The 25,145-nt window shown below is 38.8% G+C and overlaps 2 protein-coding genes across 3 annotated transcripts in view; both read left to right on the forward strand.

Annotated features, from left to right (window-relative positions):
* The window catches only part of ankrd11 (ankyrin repeat domain 11), a 220,112-nt gene extending 204,721 nt beyond the window's left edge, over positions 1-15,391 (forward strand). For both annotated transcript variants that reach the window (XM_067998032.1, XM_067998031.1), the window contains 3 exons: positions 56-199; positions 6,986-7,081; positions 9,197-15,391. In XM_067998032.1, coding sequence (XP_067854133.1) covers positions 56-199; positions 6,986-7,081; positions 9,197-9,382 — 426 coding nt within the window. In that variant the 3' untranslated portion in view covers positions 9,383-15,391. The remainder of the gene's footprint in view (positions 1-55; positions 200-6,985; positions 7,082-9,196) is intronic.
* A 7,414-nt stretch (positions 15,392-22,805) lies between these two features.
* slc22a31 (solute carrier family 22 member 31) overlaps positions 22,806-25,145 on the forward strand; it is a 40,628-nt gene continuing 38,288 nt past the window's right edge. Inside the window, exon 1 of the mRNA XM_067997495.1 lies at positions 22,806-23,272. Coding sequence (XP_067853596.1) covers positions 22,874-23,272 — 399 coding nt within the window. The 5' untranslated portion in view covers positions 22,806-22,873. The remainder of the gene's footprint in view (positions 23,273-25,145) is intronic.

Raw genomic sequence — 25,145 nt, forward strand, 5'->3', positions numbered from 1 at the left:
TATTTAAATACTCTTTTAAATAGTATGGAGTGTAATTATTTTTCTTTATTATCAGGAGAAGCTAATAGTTTCATGTGAGCAAGAAATTCTACGAGTGCACTGTCGAGCAGCAAGAACAATAGCAAACCAAGCAGTGCCATTCAGTGCCTGCACAATGTTGCTTGACTCTGAGGTTTACAACATGCCATCAGAAAATCAGGTCAGTGCAAAAATTTTGTACACTTCTACTCTTCAACATTTTTTTCCAGTTTCCATTTTGAGATCTGTTTTGCATATTGAAATGCTATTATGATTTTTAAAAAGGTAAGTCCTCACACTTCATGGTAGAGTATTACATTTTGAGTATTAACATGAACTGAAATTATACTTTGACTTTTAGTAGTCTTTGTACCACACCTGCAACATTTGCTGTGGTTCATTTCATTGAAGTGAATAGAAATATGAAATTTACACAGGAAAATGATAAATTCTACCTCATTTGTTCAGCCTCCATATGCAAAAAGTACTGCCTTCATCCCACAGGGAAAGAAATGGCCTAGAGACACTATCCCTTTAAGAACTTTGTGCCTTACACAGCCAATTTCATCAGGTAATCCATTCCATTTCCTTGAATAACAGGCATCATTCTGCACACTACTCTTAGTTCTTTTTCTCCAGTTGTCTACTTACAGCAAAAAGGTTTTTTTTAATGCTTGGTGGTTTGCTTCATTGTGATTTGTGCATTTTAACTTGCAGTCTAGAATGGCTCTGTAATAATGTTTTTGAAAGTTTGTTCACTTTCCATAAAACATTGCCAGCTGTACAGGCCACACCTGCTATTGAGGAAAACAATAGCCCTCACAAATAGTGACTTTAAAATAAGTGTGCAGCTACAAGCGTGTTTGGGTGCATTTATTTTAATTACATTTATTAAGCAAGTGTATGTGCATGAAAATGCAGCATTAATCTGTAACTTGGGGTGCTTTAGTAATATTGTCAGTAGTACTTACGTATCATTACTCCCTGATGACATCAACATTCACTGTTTTAAACAACTTAAAAATTTCAGAATATGAGCAGAAATACTTAATTTATATAATTAAAAAATCTTGCAGCCAGTGAGTTTTTTCACTGTATGAGAGAGTATATGTTGCACTTTTAAGTTCAAATGTGCAAAATGTATGCCACATTGTCTATCACACTTGCTGGATCGGCTCAAATCCCATATTCATAACAAAGCAATTCACTGTTAGAACAGTACTGATTGCCTGAGATATTACTGAGCTGGCAGGAAAGATGCCAATGATCAGCAAATAGAAGAGCAAGCAATGAAATTGCCAAATTATTTCATCTGTCATCTTACTTTGTCAAGATATCGTACAAAGAAAAAAATGTAGTACTAAAAGTAAACATTCTAATATAAAAACCTAAATAATTCATAAAAAGAAATCTCCAAACATAACCACTAAATTTTCTATGTCCTGTTGAAAACCTGTCCACTTTTGCCTGCAGAGGTGTATCATCAGGGACCTAAAGTTTCAGATTTGCTTCTTCCTTGGAGCTTGATTTTTGCAACTGGGCCTTCCCTGCCAATGTTTTTCTGGCTTCTGAACATGCTTGACCTCAGTGCTAGTACCAATCCTACAGCAAACTATTCCAGCTTTTGTTATTAAAATGTTGTGTTTTTCCCAGAGACCTATGGCTCTGCTCCCATCAAAGATTTGCCAGTCTTAACATAGAAACATAGAAAATAGGAGGAAGAGAAGGCCATTCGGCTCTTCGGGCCTGCTCCGCCATTCAAAATGATCATGGCTGATCGTCTAACTCAGAACCCTGTTCCTGCTTTTTCCCCATATCCCTTGATCCCTTTGGCATTAAGAAATATATCTATCTCCTTCTTGAATACATCTAATGACTTAGCCTCCACTGCCTTCTGTGATGGAGAATTCCACAGGTTCACCACCCTCTGAGTGAAGAAATTTCTTATCTCTGTTCTAAATGGCATACCCCGTATCCTGAGACTGTGACCCCTGGTTCTGGACTCCCCAGCCATCGGGAACATCCTCCCTGCATCTAGTCTGTCTAGTCCTGTTCGAATTTTATATGTTCGATGAGATCACCTCTCATTCTTCTAAACTCTAGTGAATATAGGCCTAGTCGACCCAATCTCTCCTCAAAAGTCAGTCCTGCCATCCCAGGAATCAGTCTGGTAAACTTTTCTTGCACTCCCTCCATGGTAAGGACCTCTTTCCTCAGATAAGGAGACCAAAACTGCACACAGTACTCCAGATGTGGTCTCACCAAGGATGTCTTACTGTGTAACTGCAGTAAGACATCCCTGCTCCTGTACTCAAATCCTCTTGCAATAAAGGCCAACATACCATTCACCTTCCTAACTGCTTGCTGCATCTGAATGCTTGCTTTCAGCGATGGTGTACAAGGACACCCAGGTCTCGTTGCACCTCCCCTTTTCCCAATCTACCATCATTCAGATAATCTGCCTTTCTGTTTTTACAACCAAAGTGGATAACCTCACATTTATCCATGTTATACTGCATCTGCCAAGTTCTTGCCCACTCACCCAACTTGTCTAAATCACATTGGAGCCTCTTTGCATCCTCCTCACAGCTCGCATTCCACCCCAGCTTTGTGTCGTCTGCAAACTTGGAAATGTTACATTTAGTTCCCTCATCCAAATCATTGATATATATTGTGAATAGCTGGGGCCCAAGCACTGATCCCTGCAGCACCCCACTAGTCACTGCCTGCCACCCGGAAAAAGACCCGTTTATTCCTACTCTCTGTTTCCTGTCTGTCAACCAATTCTTAATCCATGCCAGTATATTCCCTCCAATCCCATGTGCTTTAATTTTGCACACTAACTTCTTGTGTGGGACCTTATCAAAAGCCTTCAGAAAATCCAAATACACCACATCCACTGGTTCTCCCCTATCCTACTAGTTACATCCTCAAAAAACTCGAGTAGATTTGTTAAGCATGATTCCCCTTTCATAAACCCATGCTGACTTTGTCCAATCCCATTAATGCCCTCCAAGTGTTCTGTTATCACATCTTTTATAATAGACTGTAGCATTTTCCCCACTACTGATGTTAGGCTAACTGGTCTCTAATTTCCTGGTTTTTCCTCTCCCTCCTTTTTTAAATAGTGGGGTTACATTTGCCACCCTCCAATCTGTAGGAACTGTTCCAGAGTCTATAGAATTTTGGAAGATGATCATCAATGCATCCACTGTTTCTAGGGCCACCTCCTTTAGTACTCTGGGATGTAGATTATCAGGCCCTGGGGATTTGTTAGCCTTTAGCCCCATTAATTTCCCTAGCACTTTTTTTTACTAATACTGGTTTCTTTCAGTTCCTCCCTCTCACTAGACCCTTGGTTCCCTAACATTTCTGGCAGGTTATTTGTGTTCTCCTATGTGTTTAATTGTTCTGCCATTTCTTTGTTCCCCATTATAACTTCCCCCATTTCTGACTGTAAGGGACCTACATTTGTCTTCACTAATCTTTTTCTCTTGACATATTTATAGAAGCTTTTACAGTCAGTTTTTATGCTCCCTGCTAGTTTACTCTCATACTCTCTTTTTCCCCTCTTAATCAATCTCTTTGTCCTCCTTTGCTGAATTCTGAACTGCTTCCAGTCCTCAGGCTTGCCACTTTTTCTGGCAATTTTATGTGTCTCCTCTTTGGATCTAATACTATCTCTAATTTCTTTTGTAAGCCACGCTTGAGCCCCCTTTCCTGTTTTATCTTTGCGCCAGACAGGAATGAATAATTGTTGTAATTCCTGCACACGTTCTTTAAATATTAGCCATTGCCTATCCATCGTCATCCCTTTTAGTAAAGTTCCCCAATCTATCATAGCCAACTCTCACCTCATACTTCCGTAATTTCCTTTATTTAGATTCAGGACCCTAGTTTCGGATTCAACTACTTCACTCTCCATCTTAATGAGGAATTCTATCATGTTATGGTCGCTCTTCTCCAAGGGACCCCGCACAACAAGATTGTTAATTAATCCTTTCTCATTGCACAATACCCAGTCTAGAATCGCCTGTTCTCTAGTTGGTTCCTCAATGTATTGGTCTAGAAAACCATCACATACACACTCCAGGAATTCCTCCCCCACAGTATTATTGCTAATTTGGTTTGACCAATCTATATGTAGACTAAAGTCACTCACGATTATAGTTGTACCCTTCTTGCATGCGTCTCTAATTTCCTGTTTAATGCCCTCCCCTACGTCTCCACTACTGTTTGGGGGCCTATAGACAACCCCCACCAACGTTTTCTGCCCCTTGGTGTTTCTTAGCTCCACCCATACAGATTCCACATCATGATTTTCCGAGCCAATATCCTTCCTCACTATTGCATTGATTGCTTTACTTATCCTGATTGTCTGCTCGCCTGCTCCAAGTCCTCCTGCTAGGCACCCAGTCAAGGCGGGTCTGCCTGAAGTCATCTGGCTCCACTTTCTGCCCAAGAAGGCCCACTCTTAGTCTTCTAGTTTCACTCCTGCATGCATGAGCAATGTCATGGAGATCCCTTAGTCAGTATTAATAACTTTTCAAAACTGATTTTTCTATAAAAAGGGTCCTTATGCCAAGATTTCCTCTTTAAACTCAAATTCTAAAAACATAAGGAGTTGGTTCTGGGAGAAGGAGTCCTGTCTTTCTTTTGCCCCCCTTTCATCCTCTCCCAGGAACATAGGTAAGCTCTTCCTCTTCTGTGGGTAGGATTTGGGATTTTAAACACCATTTTTATTTTTAACAGTTGTACAAGACTACCCACAAGCAGTTTACACCCCTTGTGATCAGTTAGTCTACATCTTAAGCTACGTAGCCCAGGATTAACATTTAACACATTTACCAGCAACACTATGTAGTGGAATTTATGTAGTATTGTCAGTATATCTCCTATCAGTCTGGGAGGTGGAAAATTTCAAATGTAGGACCCTTTTCTTGGAGGCTAAAATAACATCTATTTACAAATGAATAACTAGAGTAGCAAAGAAATGAGCAAGTAATATATAGCACAATAAATGGAAGCAAAATAATTGAGAAATCATCCATGAAAGGATTTACCCTTTCAAGCTTCAGGCTTTCTCTGGGTACCAATCTACAGTCCAGCAAAGCTGCTTCGAATTTTTCCCACCATTTCTTGAAATGGAACTGGTTCTCAAAGTAAAATAGATGAATCTTCCCTTCTCTCTTGGTAAACAGAATACAATCTCGCAGTGTCCTTAAAGTAGAGGTATTGCATGAGCATCAAATAGTTACACATTTCTATACATTAAACAAGTTATCACTGCTGTGCCAGAACAGCTGAATATTAAAAGATTCTTGTATTTTATACATTTAGTTCCTTTGAAAACAGTGTGGTTGATCAGTCCTGATCAAATAAAAAGCACAGATTCTCATGATATTAAATCATAATAGCAGAGATATTGCTGTTATTAGAAGAGAAATGCTTAATGCATTCATACTACACTTTTCTATCCAACCATTTAAAATAAGCATTCAAAAGAAGCCCATATGAAATGCTAATGAGAAGCTAAACACAAATTGCCTTAGATCGGAATCTGTTTTCACACTTCTAGATCATCTGACTGTTTTCGGTATGCCTCAAAGGAAGTTAATTAGTTATGCAAATTCAGGGTGGGGTTGTTTTTTTTGATGGGGTGGTTGTGCCCCTTTCAGATAGGAAAAAAACATCTACTGAATGCAGCTGGTGATTTTTTTTTGCATAACAGATAAACCAATATGAGTTTTACAATGCTGATTGTAAATCATTGTAATTGTAAACTCAAAATCTGACAGCCTGATCTTATTAGCTCTAGGAGAAGGAATTCTGCTTTACTTTTTCTCTCTCGCATCTTCCCAACTCACTTCTCCCATTGACTCTGATAATCCAGGGACAGAGGTAAACTCTTTCTCCCCAATAGACATATGCATTGTGAATCAGCACCCTTCCCGAACCTTTGCCAGTTACATAGGGGGAAAGTCACACTTCGTTCACATATTTCATGTACAATTTACATAGAATTTACAGCACAGAAACAGGCCATTCAGCCCAACAGGTCTATGCTGGTGTTATGCTCCAAGCGAGCCTCCTCCCACCATACTTCAACTAACCCTATCAACATATCCTTCTAGTCTTTTCTTCCTCATGTACTTGTATAGCTTCCCCTTAAATACATTTACACTACAATGTACACTTGCAATCTAGTTTAGTGCTCCTGAGGTTTTTTCTCCTGTAATTTTTCTTTCGTCCACTAAACAAACACAGAACTACTTAGTCACTCAATTACAACTGCTTAATGGACAGAACATCAAACACCTTGACTTTTGTTGCATAAACCTTTCAAGTTTAAAAAAAATTCTTATGTATTTGCTTTTTACCAGCAGTTATGTATTCATTACATTACTTTTGTATATGCATGCTTCTTGTTGAATAAACTATAAGATTTATAATATGTAGTCGGGTTTATTGGCTAAAACTGAAATATTTATGGTTTCTTGATAACATTACAAAATTGCAAATGGTGGCTTAATTCAGGAGTGGATTTTCTTTAGTTTGAAAGAACAAAAGCTATATTTTCATGTATGGTAATGAATTGTGGTTTTAGAATACAGCCTTCAGGACACCAAAATGGAAAATGTTTTATATTCGGAGGCATACATTGAGATTTTTTAGGTGTCCAGGTTGAAACTACTGCACTCTGCGCCACTACAGTCAAGCTGGACTTATGGTCTTAGCCTCCCAGTCATAACCTTTATATGTGGTCAGAAGTTCTCAGAGTCCACTTCTAATCTCTGTGGTTTAAACTGGAGCAATTGACAAGTCTGTTAAACACTGAAAATATTTTATGTTGTTCAGTAGAATATTGCCTCTTGAACTTATTATCGTTTTTTTGGTCAGTTTTTTACTTTTTAAACTGAACAGTTGGTATGTTGACACTGGTAATTTTTCTGGTTTTGTTGTATAGGGGGATGAAAATAAGACATCCGTGAGGGATCGTTTTAATGCCCGGCAGTTTATTTCATGGCTACAGGACGTAGATGATAAATATGATAGAATGAAGGTAAATTTTTATTCTGTCGTTACAATACTATGATTTTCGAAATAACTGAAAATGGCTTGGTATCTCCAATACTAGAACACTGGAGTCTCAGCTAGTCTATCTGATTTCAAATACTAATCGCCACAGATAATTTTATTTTGCCATCCTCAACTATTGCTGTTCAAATTACTGGTTCTCCTAATGGAAAAATGTTCTGTTATAGGGAACAGTAGAGGTATTAAGGCTCCTAACACAATTAGAAGACAAACCTTTCACACACACTGATGCAAAAATAGAACATTATCTGGGCTTTTTAAGGCTGGGAATCTAAGCCTGATCATCTTTAGCTTTTGAAATTATAATCATTATTTTTGTTCAACAATTAACTTCAGTCCCAGTTTATCAAATCATAGTCAATTCAATTTTATTGGGGTTCTTGAGATTTAACAGTGATGAAAATCCATGTAAAACTGAACAAACAGTATTGCAGAAATATACTACTGTACCACAACATACATTTTTGTTTTATTGATCTGGTTCTTTGAATTTCCTTTGAAGATTGCTATGTTGGTATTGATTGCAATGTGAAAATTTGCATCAATAATATAATGTAACTTTTTTTTAATTCCCCCCCCCCACCCCCACTCAAAATGTGTGATTCCCATCACAATTTTAAATACTGCAGTTACAAAAAAGAACTGATGCTTAAAAATAAATGTGGCTTAAAAAATCATTAGAATTGCTCCTAGACATTGATTTGAGGGAACTGTGTTATTTACACTTATAGGCTTCAGTCGCATCAGAAATCCATTAAAAAAAAATGTCATAGGTAGTACAGAAGGATCATTTTGGAACTAAGAATTCTAAACTGCTATAAACAAACTTTATTTGTTTTATTTTGTTCAAATAAAGTAAGATTAAAGGCAGAAATAGAGCATGGATGTTGAAACTGACAGATTATGGAAAATAAAGCAAGAGGTGTTGGGCCACATAAATGTAGCACTTCAGCTAATTTGTGATTAGTTTTTTTAAATAATTCACCACTATACTAGTTGTGTATTTTGTTTATAACAAGCCTTGGTGGGGGCACTTGGTAATTTTTCCTTTAATTGTTGCAACCCCTGACTCTAGACTGGCCCAAACACCATGTCCAGTCTTGAACTAGATGATTTGTGTTTTCTGATAAATTTATGTTATCTCATAGTTCCAAAAATGAAAACAAATCGATAACACACACATTGGCTGTCTTTTCTGTGTTCTCAGTTCAGTAATAATGCCTGTTAACTTATTTCTGCCTGCCTTTCTTTAATTATAATAAGTATTAAAAAGAACGTTTAGAGTCGAGAATTCTGAAAGCTGGAAAAGTGCTTTCTGTATTGGATCCCATGCATCACTGATATGACTTTAAAGGCAGCTTTGTCAAAGCTAACGACTGATGAACAAAGAGGAAATTTTATCTGTTTCCACCATAAATTTGAGAAGCATAATTGCATTTGTCAGGACTACTATTCACATTGTATGTAAAATTTGTGATCTGCACACAAAAGTGAAGGTACGGTTTCAATATCACTCAGTGATATCACTGTTTCAAACATTGATTTTAGGAACAGTTTTATTTTTGAAGGTGTTGCATTAAAAACCATAGATGGAAGGGGTAGCATGAACTGGGAGAATGCAAGTTTGATCCTCACCTCATTTCACTCCACTAAGTTTCCAATCTGAACTGGGAATGAAGTCTGCAGTATCTCCCTGCAAGATGGGAGGAAATAGCAGATAAAGCTGTTATCAGTGAATCACTACAGCATGCCTCCTTGCTGCTGGCCAAAGAGGTTGTTCAGGTAGTTTTGGGAACAGACCTCCCACCCTTACCAGAGCAAAAATGTATGACTCAGCAGGACTAAAATATGTTGGAAGAAAGCTCAAAGTGTATACATTTCCTTTGAGGGTAAATATCTTCAACAAAAAGAACTTTGTTTAAAAAAATGATGGATTCAAATTAGGAACCAAATGTTTGCAGCATATTATAACCAAATTTCTGTTTTAAAATGAGAGAGAGTGGAGGTGAAATTCATGTTGCAGAAAAACACTTCCGTACCAATTTCTTAAAATAATGTGCTTCTCTTTTTTTCTTGCTAGACATGCTTGTTAATGCGACAGCAACATGAAGCAGCTGCATTAAATGCAGTCCAGCGAATGGAATGGCAGCTAAAAGTGCAGGAGCTTGACCCAGCCGGACACAAGTCCCTGTGTGTCAGCGAGGTCCCTTCCTTCTACGTGCCAATGGTTGATGTGAATGACGACTTTATGCTTCTGCCGGCATGACAGTGTTAACACATGGTTGATGACCATTTGTGGCACAAAGTGGGATACTTCCCAAAGGAACATTAGTTCAAGTTTTTTTCTTTTAAATCCTTAAGTGCTGCTTGCTAATGATTCCCTGTTTCATGAGGAGGAAGCATCATTTAAACTATATTGCACTTTTCACAGATTTTAGATATCACTTCTGCAGGGAAGAAGGATGTCAAGACAGGTCAGTGGTTCAGATGTAATGAAATTTAAGCAATTACAGCCTGCACACTAAACTGGAAAGTAGCAGGCCAAAAGTTGTATACCCATGTTGAAAGGCAAACAGTAGGACTCAGCATGTTGAGCTAGCTGCCATACCAGTGACCTTGATCACATACTTTTTCGCAGGAGGGAGGCAATGACCATTTAGCAACTTATGTTGACATTCATAGTAATTTCAGCTTCACTTTAAAGAACTGTTGGGAAATGGAGTAGCAGTATTGCATAGCTCTGTTTGTTACCAGACGAGTTGTATTGGTTGGCTGATCAAATTTGTACAAAATGTGGTCGATTTAAACTTCATTCATCAAACCTGACAGGTCACAAGTCAGAAAGTCAGACATTTAACTGCATTGTGAACTAAGTTATAGATTTAAAGACTTAAGCAGGTTAAGTATTGGAACTTGCGGTCACAATCACTTTATTTTAAAAAGGAAAACAAAAGTGTAGCTTAAATTATGTAGTAACTGCCCATCATGACCTTTACATACACTCTGGTCCACAATTGGTCATGTGACACTAGCTCCGCCTGTTGGCTGCAATTCTGTTACTACTGCGAACAAAAGTGACTAACTGCAAGGAACCCTGTAGAAGCACAGTTTTATGGTAAGGCCACTGTGTATGTTTAATTTCTTTTTCCCCCCCCTTTAATTCTTGGGCATTCATTGCTTCTCTAGCAGAGAGCATCACTTGACACTACAGAGCAAATACTAAACAGTTTAAAAAATATATATCCCTTAAATGCTGTACAGTTTTATATACATTAACCAATGTACTATGATGGCAATGGCTGCCTTTAGATAATTTATTTTGCCACACATTACTGCACAGTTGTAAATAATTCCTCATACTGTAATATCACTCTTCAGAGCTAAGTGTAAAAAAGAAAAAAAATCCTCAGTATGTACAGTTTTTTTTTAAGATGGCACTTTCATTTCAGTTCGGAAAATGGGCCAAAAAAAATTGAAATGCTAAATGTTTTACTGCTAAACATTTGGAAAGTCACATCTTCGCAATGGAATAGATTTTTGTTATAGCCGCAACAAAGTTCATTTGGTTACTCAAAGTTTTACACTAGGTTGCTAGTGTGGAGTAGCTCCTTCAACTTTTTATTTTGAACTGTGTGGTTTCTTTGCTAGATGTTTACATGTTTACATAAAGGTAAAAGTACTGCACAGTGACTTTAAAAAGAAGCACTGATTCTGATTCAACAGATACAAATTAACTTTTTGTTTGAGGACAAATGCCACATTAGTCACCCAGTGTAAAATACGCATTGGGTATTTGAAATTTTGTTTCTGCCTTTGTAAGGTAGGGAACATCTGATTATATGCATACCTGACAGTAAATTTGTTACTCAATAATAGGCCATTTACATTTTTATTTTATACAATTTACTCAACCTCTGTTCCATAATCAGGAGGATACTGATCCATGCTAAAATGCTATGTCCAGAACTGTGGAATATTGTGCTTATGCACCTGTAAGTTTTATTGATGTACAGCTGTATCACAAAGAAGGAGCATTATTTCAAAAATTAACTAGTTCCTGTGTACAAAATTCTTAGTAAAGAAGCATAAATATTCTTAAAGGACGTAGTGTATCCCTTTGTCTGCTTACATAGACAGGATTTCAAACATTAGAATAAGGCGCAATTTAGAATATCTGATGGAAAAGCAAATTTCCTCGCATATTTGGATTTCTGTGGAGGCAAAATCTCCTTCTGAATCAGGGCAAGTGATTTGTTGTCATTCCGATCCACTGAGAAACCTGCATTTTTAACAGTCTCTGAATTTTTAATGTAAAAGTACAGTACCCAGGCAGTAAATGTTAACTACACATACAAGTGCTAACTGGTAAAAGGCAAGTTCAGGATTGAGGTCAAGAAGCACTACATAATGCAAAGAATGATCAATACCTGGAATGATCTTAGGGTAGGTTAATGGAGGCAAATTCTCAGGATGCTGTTTTGGGGTGGGGGGGGTGCAGTTGCAAACAATAGATGTTTATGGAAGCATGAGCTAGATAGGCTGAATAGATTCTATCATCTGTACTTACCTGAGATCTTTAAGTGTACAAATTTGCAGGATTTGTCACAGGATATTGTGCTGTACCAAATCACTTGCCCTACTTATAGGTTTGTAATGGACTTTATAATTTTTCTAATCCCACTGAGTCCACACTTGTAAATGCTTGTCTGTTGGCTGATTTGTGAGCCACAATGAAGCTAAACTTTTCAGATTAAAGTTAAAAAGAGAGATCATGTATCCAATATGCAGTTTGAAGAATAGCCTATTTAATGTTCACCCCATAAGTGCTGGACAACTGTGTAAAGTAGAAGAGCAACCAGCGGATATTTGTTGTGTCCTCCAGTAAGTCCACCACTGCTGCTACTGCAACTGTTATTCAATAGCTGTTGGCTGTTTTATTACAGTGGCATTTTAATTATCATAATCTTAGTTTTTAACTATGTGAGCTAACATTATAATCAGTGGGTTCATGACTTTTTAAATTGCTGCAAAAGTATGCGAAGACACCAGTTATCCTTCAGACATTTAAATCTAAACAACTTTTTAAAAAATCAGTGAGAATGATGAAGATTATTTCAAGACCTGTCAATTATTTTAGCTTATTCTGAGTAAAATAAAGTGAAAGGCAGATAACTGAAACATGCTGTTATCTACTGTACATTAATATTTGCAAATCATTGCAGTTTACCCTCTTATCCAATTTTGCACCAGATGCAATCCTGAAAGATGTCCACGTTTGTGGTGATCTGCAGAAATAGTATTTTAAGGCCAACCTTGTTTTACAAATATTATGGAACTGGTGTCGTTTCTGTCAAAGACCTTTACATTAATGGAAAGACTGAAATGTGTTGAATGCTGTGCAAGTTAGCTTTTTGGTAGTACAGTATTGTAAATCCAATCTTTTTAGGTTTACTAAGGGCATTATCTTTTTTTCTTAAAATGACAATAGTATTATTATGTGTTTTGAACTACCTGATTACTATGATGGCTCATTGGTAATATTAAATTGGTTTTGCTGAACATACATACATATGCAGAATGTCCTTCAGTTAGTGCCTGGAAATTACTGAAATTTTATCCGGGTAATTACTATTGAGTAGAAAAAATGAATATAAAAGTTCAGCAAAAGAAATATTTCTGATTGTTTACACTAACCTCTGAGTGTCCAATTCCTGTTCTGTACTGTATTTTGATTAGTTGTACTTTTTTCTTTTTGCAGAGTAAATGTATTGTAAATCAGGCACATGTTATCTCTGTAATGTTCGCAGTTGAACTGCGTGCATTGTGTACCATTTTTAGCAACTGGATTTCTTGAACGTAGGGCTCAAACAGTAGAACTGACGCATCCATATTTAAATACTAATGAACACAGATGAATGATACTCAACAGACTGATGATTTACTAAAATATCATTAGCAATGGGATACAGTGCAACTGAATTACGTGTTTGCTAATATTAGTCTGATTGTGGTATTTCCTTAATTTGAGGCTCCCACTCCCCCAGAAAATTCACCTGTCTGAATCTAAAATCTCCTTGCTGTGGACCAGTCGACAGGTTACTCTTGGACATATAATCTAATCTGGCAAGGGTGTTTTTATATTTCCATATACAATTTAGTACTATCCCTTTTCCAGATGATTTTTGCTTTTTTGAGGAGTTAGGTCAATGTTTCCATCCCTAAGGATGTATAAGATTTAGCAGTTTATAGTGCCCAGAGTTCAGTAACTTTTCTTTGCATCATGTCCATTGCACACTCGCATTTCTTAGCCTGTCAGCCTGGCTAAGAATTGACAAAGGTTACAGGAATCTGCCGAGTTGATTCAGGTGCCAGCCATTACTTTTGCACAAACTTGCGATGGCTGCAGCAAAAGATAAGCTGGTCCTCCATTTTTGTGCTGCTTTACTGTTTCTTTCTCCATGTTTATCTATATAAACTGAACTTTCATAAGAATGTTTTTTTCTTCCCCTTCCCTGTCTAACTAAAGTGTACTGTATTCCATTAGTGTTATCTAACAATTGTGGCATTCTTAAATCTGCAGTCTTGTATGTCATTGGTCTGTGACTATCTAGCATCAGATATTGCATGTAATGTCACATTGCTTGTATGGAATGTATAATGTCACTATCACATTAATATATTTAATGTTGGGCACGGAAAGAGAATGATACAAGATAACAATGAGTAATGACAATTAGAAACCTTTTTTGCTAATTACAAAAATTGTTTGAGCCCTACTTTATCTCTAAAAATGATATCCATTCATAAAGCATGGAAAATTGTTCCTAGCAGAGATGTGCAAAAAGCTTGTACTTCCTGTCATGGTCACCCAGTTTTGAACCATGGGTCTCTGTCACGGTACTACCCTTACCTACTTTCCTAATACAAAAGGCAAAATTTAAAAGCATCCTACTAGTTTACTTTTAAAAATAATGCTTGTTCATGATGAAAGGTGAAATTAAAAACACCACTATTAGATCTTAATAGGACTAGACTAATGTATTATTTTCTTCATTTGCCACCTTCCTTTTCTCATAATTATTAGCTTGTTCCTTCATAGTACACTGTTGTGAATCCTTACCCTTAGCTGCAATCTCATTTTTTAAAACTACTTTTGACATGTAAATATACAAAACGAACATGCATACAAACTGTTTTATTACTGAATCTTTCAGATGTTTTCTTTCCCGTTAGTCCAGTTCCTAAGTGGTGGTTGTTGTTGCATAAGCATCAGCAGAGCAGCACAATTCTCTTGTGTGTACAGTAGATGAGGACTTGCACAGTTACTTAGCCAGAGTTTGATATAAAAGAAAGAACTTAGAGTTAAAGTCTTTCTTTTGTGCACCATCTCTCTATGGTGCCTGATAACATCTTCTGAGGTTAAATGGATCACTATAGAAAAAGTTTTTTTTAAAACCTTCCATACCATAGCTTAACTTCCATGATAATATTGCAAAACTGCTAATATCTTGTCTTTATTTTTATGAACATCTTACTTAAGTTTTGTACATAAGTGGATTGCATAGCCATATATGTGTGTATCCTTCAAAACAACTGGTTTCAAAATCAGCTAATGTCAGACTGAGCTGTTAATGTCAGCTACTGAAGATGGCCAGGCAGCTATAGAAATATTTTCTTTAAATTCAAAATTAGATTGTTCTCTGATACTTGGACATGACCTTAGCCTCAAAGATGGGACTTCGTTCCAAACTTAAAGAACACTACTAGGGTACGGGGAAATTTTAAAATGCTCAGAATTGTGTCAATTACCCAGACTAAAATTTAAGGTGACCAACAATGATAGTCCAAAAATTTTGCACACCTCTAATTAATAGGGCGATGAACCTATTTTTTTTTTATTTTTCTGACACCTGTGGTATATGGATTGAAGTCTCATGTGTAAATGTTCTTCTTGCATCCGTATGAGACATTGTACATAGCTGTAAATAACACATAGGTTCACACCCTCCTTTGTACTAGTAAACTGTGTAGAATGTGTTTTTTAAAAAAAAAACAAACAGTGGCAAACATGCCATCAGTGATGTAATGATGTAATTTTTTGTACAATGTAGGTTAATTGTGTACATATTGTTTGGCAGTGCGCCGCTGCAGTACTGTCACTAGCTGTATGAGTTCCTGCAAAACAAATGTTATTTTCTACAGTTGCATGTACAGAGAGAAGAGAGATGCTGTTGTCCCTCAAAAATTATGTTCGTAAATAAATGAAAAGAAATCATTTGGTGTTTGTGACTGTTTTCTAACTTTAAATCTGCTGTGCCCAATCTGTTCACTAAACGTGCTTATTTATTTTAAATCCATTATGTCCTCACCTGCTCTGTCTAACCAGTTCCATTTTTGAAGAAATAATTCAAAATAATTGAAAGTATGTTGGCATTTCCAATCTACAGGCTTTCCTTTAGGTTATAAATCTGAAAATATTGCTTGATGGACTCTATGTTTTAACTTGATGCTACAGGGCACGTAGCCCTTTCATTGATAACCAGTACTGAGTCTTATATATGTGATCTATGCCTCAAGTCACATGCTGGAAATCAAGGTGATAAAGTAAATGAGGTTGTGAAAGGCACTATATAAATGCAAGTTCTTTTATTGATGCTGTAATTTTCCAGCTGTTTTGTGCTATCATTGGATCACTTCTACTAAAATATATTGAAAAATGACCACAGCTGGACAGATCCTCTTTAAAATTGGAGCATGGTTTATACTAGCAGTAGTTGCACTACTTATAATGCCATAAATTTATAAGTTAACATAGATGATAGAGAAAAGTTGAACACATATCTAACTGGTTTAAAATTATATATTGCATTGTTAGAAAACGTTTAGCAAATTTAGGTTTTTAACTTTGTTTTTAAGAAGTGAATGCTACTGGCAAGGTTGCATTTATTGCCCATCCTTCATTGTCCTGACAAAAGTGGTGGTGAGCTTTTTTTCTTGAAGCATTGCAGTCCTTGGGCTGATGATCCTTTCACGGTGATGTTTAGTAGGGAATTCCAAAATTTTGACTTGGTGACAATGAAGGAATGGGAACTGGAGATGGTGGTGCTGTTCAAGGTTGGGGAAGTGTCTGGCTTTTTTTTTTATGATGTGGAGATGCCGGTGATGGACTGGGGTTAACAATTGTAAACAATTTTACAACACCAAGTTATAGTCCAACGATTTTATTTTTAATCCCACAAGCTTTCGGGGGCTTTCCCCTTCCTCAGGCGGTGTGGAAGTGACAATTTCGAATCCTTCGCATTTTAAGATCACATAACAAAGCCTTTGTTATGTGGCTTTGTTATGTGATCTTAAAATGCGAAGGATTCGAAATTGTCACTTCCATACCGCCTGAGGAAGGGGAAAGCCCCCGAAAGCTTGTGGGATTAAAAATAAAATCGTTGGACTATAACTTGGTGTTGTAAAATTGTTTACAATTTTTTTTTTATAGTTATAACCAGCAGGATTTTGTTTTTTTTAAAACAGCAAATTAGACTTAGCAACCTCAGGCTGTTTAATTAGATTTTATTCCTTCCAGTACTTTCTAAATGTACAACATTGTGTAATTGAGAATCAATAATCTGAGACAAAATTAACTGTCACTTGGAAAAATTTGGGTTAATGAATGACAGCCAGCACTTATTTAATAAAGGCAAATTGTGTTTGAGAAAATTGATAAAGGAAGTGCACTTGATGTGTATATGGACTTTCAAAAGGCCTTTGATAAAGTACCATATAATAGACTCGTTAGCAAAATCGAAGTCCATGGGATTAAAGGGGTAGTGACAGCGTGGATATGAAATTGGCTAAGGGATAGAAAGCAGAGAGTAGCGGTGACCAGTTATTTTTCAGACTGGAATGAAGTGTACAGTGGTGCCCCCCAAAAGGTTGGTATTAGGACCCACTGCTCTTTGATATATATTAATGACCTGGACTTGGGTATAGAGGATACAATTTCAAAGTTTGCATATGACACGAAACTCAAATGTAGTAAACAATTAGGAGGATAGTAATAGACTTCCAGAGGATATACAGACTGGTGAAATGGGCAGACACATGGCAGATGAAATTTAACACAGAAAAGTGTGAAGTGATGCATTTTGATAGGAAGAATGAGGAGAGCAATATAAACAAAATGGTACAGTTTTAAAGGGGGTGCAGACACAGGAAGACCTTGGGGTACACAAATCTTTGGTGGCAGGACAAGTTGAGCAGGCTGTTTTTAAAAAAAAAAAGCATATGGGATCCTTGGCTTTATAAACAAACAGAGGCATAGAGTACAAAAGCAAGGAAGTTATGCTGAACTTTTATAAACCACTGGTTAGGTCCCAGCTGGAGTATCACATCCTAAAATGTGGTGCCCAGAATTGGAAGAAAGGCAAGGCTTTAAAGGGTACAGAGGAGATTTACTAGAATGGTACCAGAGATGCGGGACTTCAGTTACGTGGAGACACTACAGAAGCTGGGGGGGTTCTCCTTAGGGCAGAGACTGTTCAGGGGAAATTGAATAGAAGTGTTCAAAATCATGAAGGGTTTTTTTTAAAATGAGAAACTGTTTCCAATGGCAAATGAGTACCTGTAACCAGAGGACACAGATTTAAGGTAATTGGCAAAAGAACCAGAGGTGAGATGAGAATTTTTTTTTAATGCAGTGAGTTATGATCTGGAATGCACAGCCTGAAAAGGTAGTGGTAATTCAGATTCAATAACAACTTTCAAACGAGAATTGGATAAATACTTGAAAATGAAAAATGTGCAGGGCTATAGGGAAAGAGCAGAGAAGTGGGACTAAATGGATAGCTCTTTCAAAGAGCCAGCACAGTCATTATCCAGGCTGAGTGTTGGGAGAAGAGCCTAAGATCATCACTCCTGAGTTTACACTGCCAGTGATTTAGAAGGGAGACTGGAGGCACGAGGGCAAAGTGTATTGCATGCACAGAATGGCCATGAAAAATTGTCCACTGCATATGCAATGTGTAATTGCAACATAACATCAATTGATGATATTATGCACAAAATCTCTAGCAAGCTGCTTTTTCCCCCTTGATTTGTCAGGAGAGCAGGATGACCAACTCACAACTACTTTATGGTCAACCTGCCAAAAGACATGCTTAAGTAGTTCTATAAAGAGAATTATTTAATTCTAGGCAATTTTCCTTCTCTGAGACTGCTGAACTTTCTCAAAAAATTGCAGTCATTACATTTTAAATAGGGGGGGGGGGGGAAGAAAGCTATACATAACTGAATTGCTCCATAATCTCCCATTATAATAAAAGGGAACATCTGTACACTGCAGTGTATTTCAGTTGCACCTCATTATAGTATTAAACTACTTGATAGAGGCTGTCTGAGCAGAAACATTTTGTATAGAATTACCTGCATCTCATGAACTTTCACTTCAATGATGAGAATGGGGAAGAGTACCTAGTGTATGATGTTTTGCAATTTTATTTTAATGCAACTTACTAATCTTCTGACAGTATGCATTGCTTTCAATAGAAGTCCCCGCTTTGACCAGTGCCAGCAAAAACTATTATATAGCCCTGATAGCACAAATATCTATCTTTTATTAAAGTTGGTACACAGGGTGCACCTTGTATTGTAAACTCCTATGTCAACCGCCTAAAGAAATGCGATTATAAAAGTATTCCCATTCACCTGCACTACCTGTCACGCCCTTAGATGTTAAGTGTTTTCAATGTTACAAGTGAATAACTAGTGTGTCAGTAGCTGTTGTTTTTTTTTATTCGTTCACGGGATATGTGGGTGTCGCTGGCAAGGCCGGCATTTATTGCCCATCCCTAATTGCCCTCGAGAAGGTGGTGGTGAGCCGCCTTCTTGAACCGCTGTAGTCCGTGTGGTGACGGTTCTCCCACAGTGCTGTTAGGAAGGGAGTTCCAGGATTTTGACCCAGCGACAATGAAGGAACGGCGATATATTTCCAAGTCGGGATGGTGTGTGACTTGGAGGGGAACGTGCAGGTGGTGTTGTTCCCATGCGCCTGCTGCCCTTGTCCTTCTAGGTGGTAGAGGTCGCGGGTTTGGGAGGTGCTGTCGAAGAAGCCTTGGCGAGTTGCTGCAGTGCATCCTGTGGATGGTACACACCGCAGCCACAGTGCGCCGGTGGTGAAGGGAGTGAATGTTTAGGGTGGTGGATGGGGTGCCAATCAAGCGGGCTGCTTTAGCTTGGATGGTGTCGAGCTTCTTGAGTGTTGTTGGAGCTGCACTCATCCAGGCAAGTGGAGAGTATTCCATCACATTGTGACCATATGGGGTTTTAAAAAAATGCTGAGTCTGCATGCAATTGCAGGCTATGACCAGTGTGTCACTGAAACAGTTTGTTTCTCAGGCTCCAGTATGTCAAGTTATCTTGGTAAAAGTAGCAGGTAGAGAACTAAACTTTCCTTTTTTTTAATAATTCCACTTTTTTTTTTAAAAAGTCCCTCCACACCCCCTTCCCCTCCCCACAAAAGGTTTCCTGGAGTTACCTTTGTCATTTTCACATCTCCTCTGTCCCATCACTGCCATTGGCCATGGACCTGGGCCTACGATGCAGCTGCCTGTGTTGTGCTCCTAGCCCTCTGTCGAACCTCAATGCTCCTCATTCTACTGGTAGCCCAAATCTCCCTCTCTCACCCACCCAATTCACGTCCGTGCTGATCGGCTGCTCCTGACTTACCACTCTGCCGATCTTCCAAATCAGTTACTCCATTCTGCTCCCAAAGATCAACATGACTAATCATTTATTGTCATTGAGCCCCACAATCAGTGCTGACAAATCGTAAATTATTGTATTTTTGACAGATCATGTTTAGTTGTTCCACCTCCCCGTGCACCTGCCCCTCTCCTCCCTCCACATTGGTCTTTGGAAAAATCCTAGTCATATCTGGCAGATGGCATTGCCAACATTCAGATGACAGCACAAGCAGCGATCATTGCCGTCAGCCATGATGAATGGCCCACTGCATTTTACACACAATCCTTTCTGCTGACCCAATAGCAGACTCAATAGATCTAAGCAGCAGGTCAATTGGTAACAGCCTAAGACAAGTATTGATGATAGGGATCAATTGGTTGACCAGAGCAGCAAGTGACAATGTGCTTGTGTCAATGCACATTACTGAGCATCACTAGTTGATCATCACTGACACGCAATTGTAAAAAAATGTTTGAAATATCAAATTAAACTGATTAAGAACTTTTACAAACACCATCAACAAGTGAAATCACTGGAAAAACTCATTAACTGAGATTCAGGTGCACAGATGATTCCTTGCTAGAAAAAATGACTTGCTTCAATACATGGTTGGATTTTGTGCTCTCGCCTCCACACCTGCTGTTGTCACCTCTCTAGGAACAAACTTCCAGCACCCAGCTAACTAAATTGAGGTGCGGGTGGAGGTTGTTATTGTATCTCAAACAGGGTTGAAGTAACAGCCACAAAGTTGACCTGCGTTTCTATATAATAAACGGAGATTCACGATTTGTCCTTTCAAATAGAATATCACCTCATAACCAGCATGAGGAAAAACCTGCAATATTTGAGCCCTTAAGGATTGGAATTTTTAATATAGGATGGAACCTCTAATATAAATGTAAGTTGTAATGTTATGTTCTATCCAACTTCAGGAATTTGGAAAAACGTGGTGGCATTCCACAGGAAGGGTCCATTGCCATGGTGACACATTGGCTTGGTTAGGCATGTATAGCTGTGCCTCACCTGTCAAAAAGCTCACCAGTCACCACTGCTGCTTAGCTTGACAAAGTCATGGATGAGCAAATACTTACTTTAACTTAACATTGGTAAGACCAAAACCATCCTATTTGGCTCCCATCAAAAACTCTGCACTTTAGCCCCCAACTCTATCCTTCTCCTTGTGGGTTGAACCCAAAAATGCACACCCTCAGTATCCTGTTTGATGCTGAGCTGAGTGAGCTTCAAACTCAAGATCCTAGCCATGAAGATCTCTTTCCATCTCAACATAATGCATCTGTCTTTACCTTACCACCACTGCTGGTGAGATGCTTATTAATCTTTGTCACCTCCAGACTCCATTTCTCCAACACACTCTCCACTGCCTTTGAGTTCAGCCCTTAATAAATTGCCTAACACTCCACCACCCACATCCTATCCCACACTTAAGTCCTGCACCTAATTCATTCACTCCCTATTTCCCAGAGTTTCAAAATCCTGATCCCCATGGTCTCTCTCTCTTCACCCCCACAATGTTCTTTAGCCAAATGTTCTGCATACATCCTCCACTCTTCTGATTCTGGCCTCATTTTCACTCCACCTGCTGCTAGTTCAACCCCTCACGTTGCAATGTTCTCCCTAAATCTCTGCCTTCCTTCCTCAATACCTCAGTCTTTGATCATACCTTTGGCCACCGCCCCAATCTTTCCACCACTACTCGATGTACTTTTTAAAAATTGTAATTATTTAGGATGTTTTATAGTATTAATGCCTTTAAGTGCGAGCTGTTGTTGAGCTCAGGATAGCCACTACGGTGATGGCCCCAGCTTTGTCGCCCTTACAACTTACCTGGAAGTCCCTTCTACCAGGAGGCCTGTTGGGGGGGAAAAAAAGGATAAAGTTGAGAAATGGGTTTTAGACATCCTGTTGAGCCAGAAACACTCCCAGATTCACTAACTAGCTAGTAAAACAAAAAAAATCCTTTGCTCAAATGTATTTACGTAGTCTTGTTATAAACTGAACTGAATGCAGCTCTATAATTTGTGGTCAGCCCAATTCAGTTTGTGCTCTAAGTGGTCTTAAACTGCCAGTACACGAGGTCCCACATTGGTTCAATGTGCAACAACAGTGTGTGGTTCAATTGAAGTTATATGATCTCAGGAGACCAACGGAAGCACAACTAAACAGCCACAGTAACCCTTAATTCAAAGAGGGATCCCAGTTTCCTGATCACTATCTAGTTTTGCAAAATAGGACCCCTTCTAGAAAGTTGCTTCTGTGACTGATGGGCAAGTTATAGAATGTTTTCCCTGATTTTTTTTTTCAATTAACCTTATCCATTTAGTTGGGCCAAAACAACGTCCAAAAACCTTTAAGGTGTGCCATTTGATTGTGTTCTTGTGGGGGCTGATCTTGCATAGTCCATCAAAAAAATGACCCCTAGGAGAAAGTTGTCTTCTGTAACCATCGGGCGCTGCATAGATTGTGTTTGTCTTAGTTGATTTTACTGTTTTGATTTAATTTTGTTGGGTGAGGACAGGGTCAGACTTGGATGTGGTGTCCTCGCTCCAAGAGCTAGCTGACACTGTCTCGGCTCCTATGTGACCTCTGGCCACTCGCATGCAAAGTCTGGCTGGTGTCCGTAGAATTTTATTTTACTTTAGGTTTCTACTTTCGGAGGGAGGTAATGTAAGAAAATTGCAAATGTTAAATAGGAATTATCTGAACGCACCAATTGCACAACGAGGCTAGTCTTGCTCATCTCAGTGTAACATCAACATGCACCAGACGAACTCTGTAACTAAAGGTAGTTTCACAGTAAATAATTACTGCAATAGCTTTATCTACAACGCGACAAAGGTCTTTTTTGTGCAACTAAATATTTTTTCAAACTAACAATTAGGTAGCAGCGGCCCTTTAAAAAGCAAGTGATGAGTCACCTGAGATGACTCATCGCCGTCGCGCATAAACCTCTTTTCAATAGAAACTTGGGTCGGAGTCAGAAAGTGAGTAACTTGCAGGAGGCATGGAGTTCGACACCATCATCCCTCAACTCGGAGGCTTCGGCCGTTACCACAAAGCGTTGGCGGCTTTCGCCTGTCTCCCCGACCTGCTGGTGGCTTTGAGTTTCTTCAGCAACGTGTTTTTCACTCTAACTCCGGACCACCACTGCCAGCCCAACCCGCAGCTCCTTCCCGAAGCCCTCAGAAACCTGTCGGGCTCCCAGCTGCTCAACTACAGCCTGCCGCTGCGAACGGGTGGCGGCGCAGGTGCTTCTGCCGCCTGGAGCCGCTGCCAGCTCTACCGATATCCGTTAACGGTCGCCGCCCGCGTGAGCCATCTGCTTCCCAACGGTACCGTCTCGTGCGATAGAGGGTGGCAGTTCGAGCCGTTCGCCGGCCTCGAGACCAACGTCGTTACCCAGGTGAGTAGCCGCGTCATGTGCGCGCCTGGTACTATTTATTTTAAACTGCCCCCTCAGCGTTACCGACTTCACTTAAAAATAATGCAGGAGCCGAGGTAATTCACTCTTTTATGCGCAGTTTATAAATTATAACTTACCTGCGCCTAGGATTATTGCACGATGTAGATTTAACTGTATAAAGCTATTCTCAATAAATGTTCCCGACCCGATTGCGGTGAATCATTTGCTGTAATTATGTGAACGTTTTCATGATCACTTTAAAACTCGATTATGATGGACGGAACATCCAGGCTGTGTTAGTTCACTGTTTTAAAACTTGAAATAATTCCCTCCCCCCAGTATATTAGGCCGTCGCCTCTGCTACCGCAATTTAAAGTAATTCTGTGTTCTAATCCTGTATTATAAAGTGTGCATTTTTTTCAAAAATTTTGTGAGTAGTAATTGTTTTTGGCGTGAAGTGAAATTCCTGATAAGCATATGTGCTGGCTTTTTATTAACTTTTTTTCTGAGTTCAGACTAACTTGCATCTGTCTATCAAAAGTTTAGCTTTGCGTGACGACACTGCAACACTATTTCGGTAGTATTCTGTCTGCCGTCAATATTTTGCTCTTAAAGCTAGGGTGCCCAGACTTCAGTCTGTGGGCCATATGTAGTATGCAATATCATGGCTCAGGCAACTTATTTGTATTTGCACTTACCTATTTTACTTGCTGGCTTGTCCTACTATTGAGTTTTGTGGGAATGCAAATTTGGAATGGGTTGTTCTAACACTCGTCTCATTTGTGTATAAATCCTGCAACAGAATATCAAGATCCTTGTTGAAATCTGCAGCTTGAAGTATATGCAAAATAAGTGGGACAATGATTGAAACTATGTAGCTAATGCGGTTTCATTGTGGGCATTAAACATATACCCTGGAATTGCAACTTCACTCACCATCAGCAACAACAACTTGCATTTATTTATACAACACCTTTTTAATATAAAGAAACATCCCAAAGCATTACACAAATAGATATAAAAGGACAGACGCTGATTAGGAAGGGAAACATTTAAGGATGAAGAAATAGGTTTTTAAAGGTGGAGGGAAAGGCAAAGAAATCTAGGGAGGGAGTTCCAGAGCATAGGACAACAGCAGCGGAAACTTCTGCCACCAATGGTGGAGGGGGAAATGTACTGGAGGCTAGTCAGAGGAACAGCATTCAGGGGAGGGAACATAGGATTGGTGGAGATTGCAGAAATAGGCAGGGGTTAGACAATTAAGGGATTTATAGAGCTGGATGAAGATTTAATTTGCTGTGAAAATGGGAAGCTACTATAATGGGGGTGCAGGAACAGTTGACCTGGGGTATATGTGCACAGCTGGTTGAGAAAGCGGTTAAAAAAGCATATGGGATCCTAGACTTTATAAATAGAGGCATAGAATACAAAAGCAAGGAGGTTATGATGAACCTTTTATAAAACACTGGTTCGGCCACAACTGGAGTATTATGTCCAATTCTGGGCACCACCCTTTAGGAAGGATTTGAAGGACTTGGAGAGGGTGCAGAAAATATTTACTAGAATAGTTCCAGGGATGAGAGACTGGAGAAGCTGAGGTTGTTCTCCGAGCAGAGAAGGTTGAGAAGAGATTTGATAGGTATTCAAAATCATGAAGGGTTTAGACAGAGTAGATAGAGAGAAACTGTTCCTATTGGCAGAAGGGTCGAGAACCAGAGGACACAGATTTAAGGTGATTGGTAAAAGAACCAAAGGCGATATGAGGAAAAACTTTTTTACGCAGTGAGTGGTTATGATCTAGAATGCACTGCCTGAAAGGGTAGTGGAGGCAGATTCAATCGTGGCTTTCAAAAGGGAATGGGATAAGCACTTG

This window comes from Heptranchias perlo, chromosome 16 (assembly GCF_035084215.1).
Source record: "Heptranchias perlo isolate sHepPer1 chromosome 16, sHepPer1.hap1, whole genome shotgun sequence".
Classification (NCBI taxonomy): Eukaryota; Metazoa; Chordata; class Chondrichthyes; order Hexanchiformes; family Hexanchidae; genus Heptranchias; species Heptranchias perlo.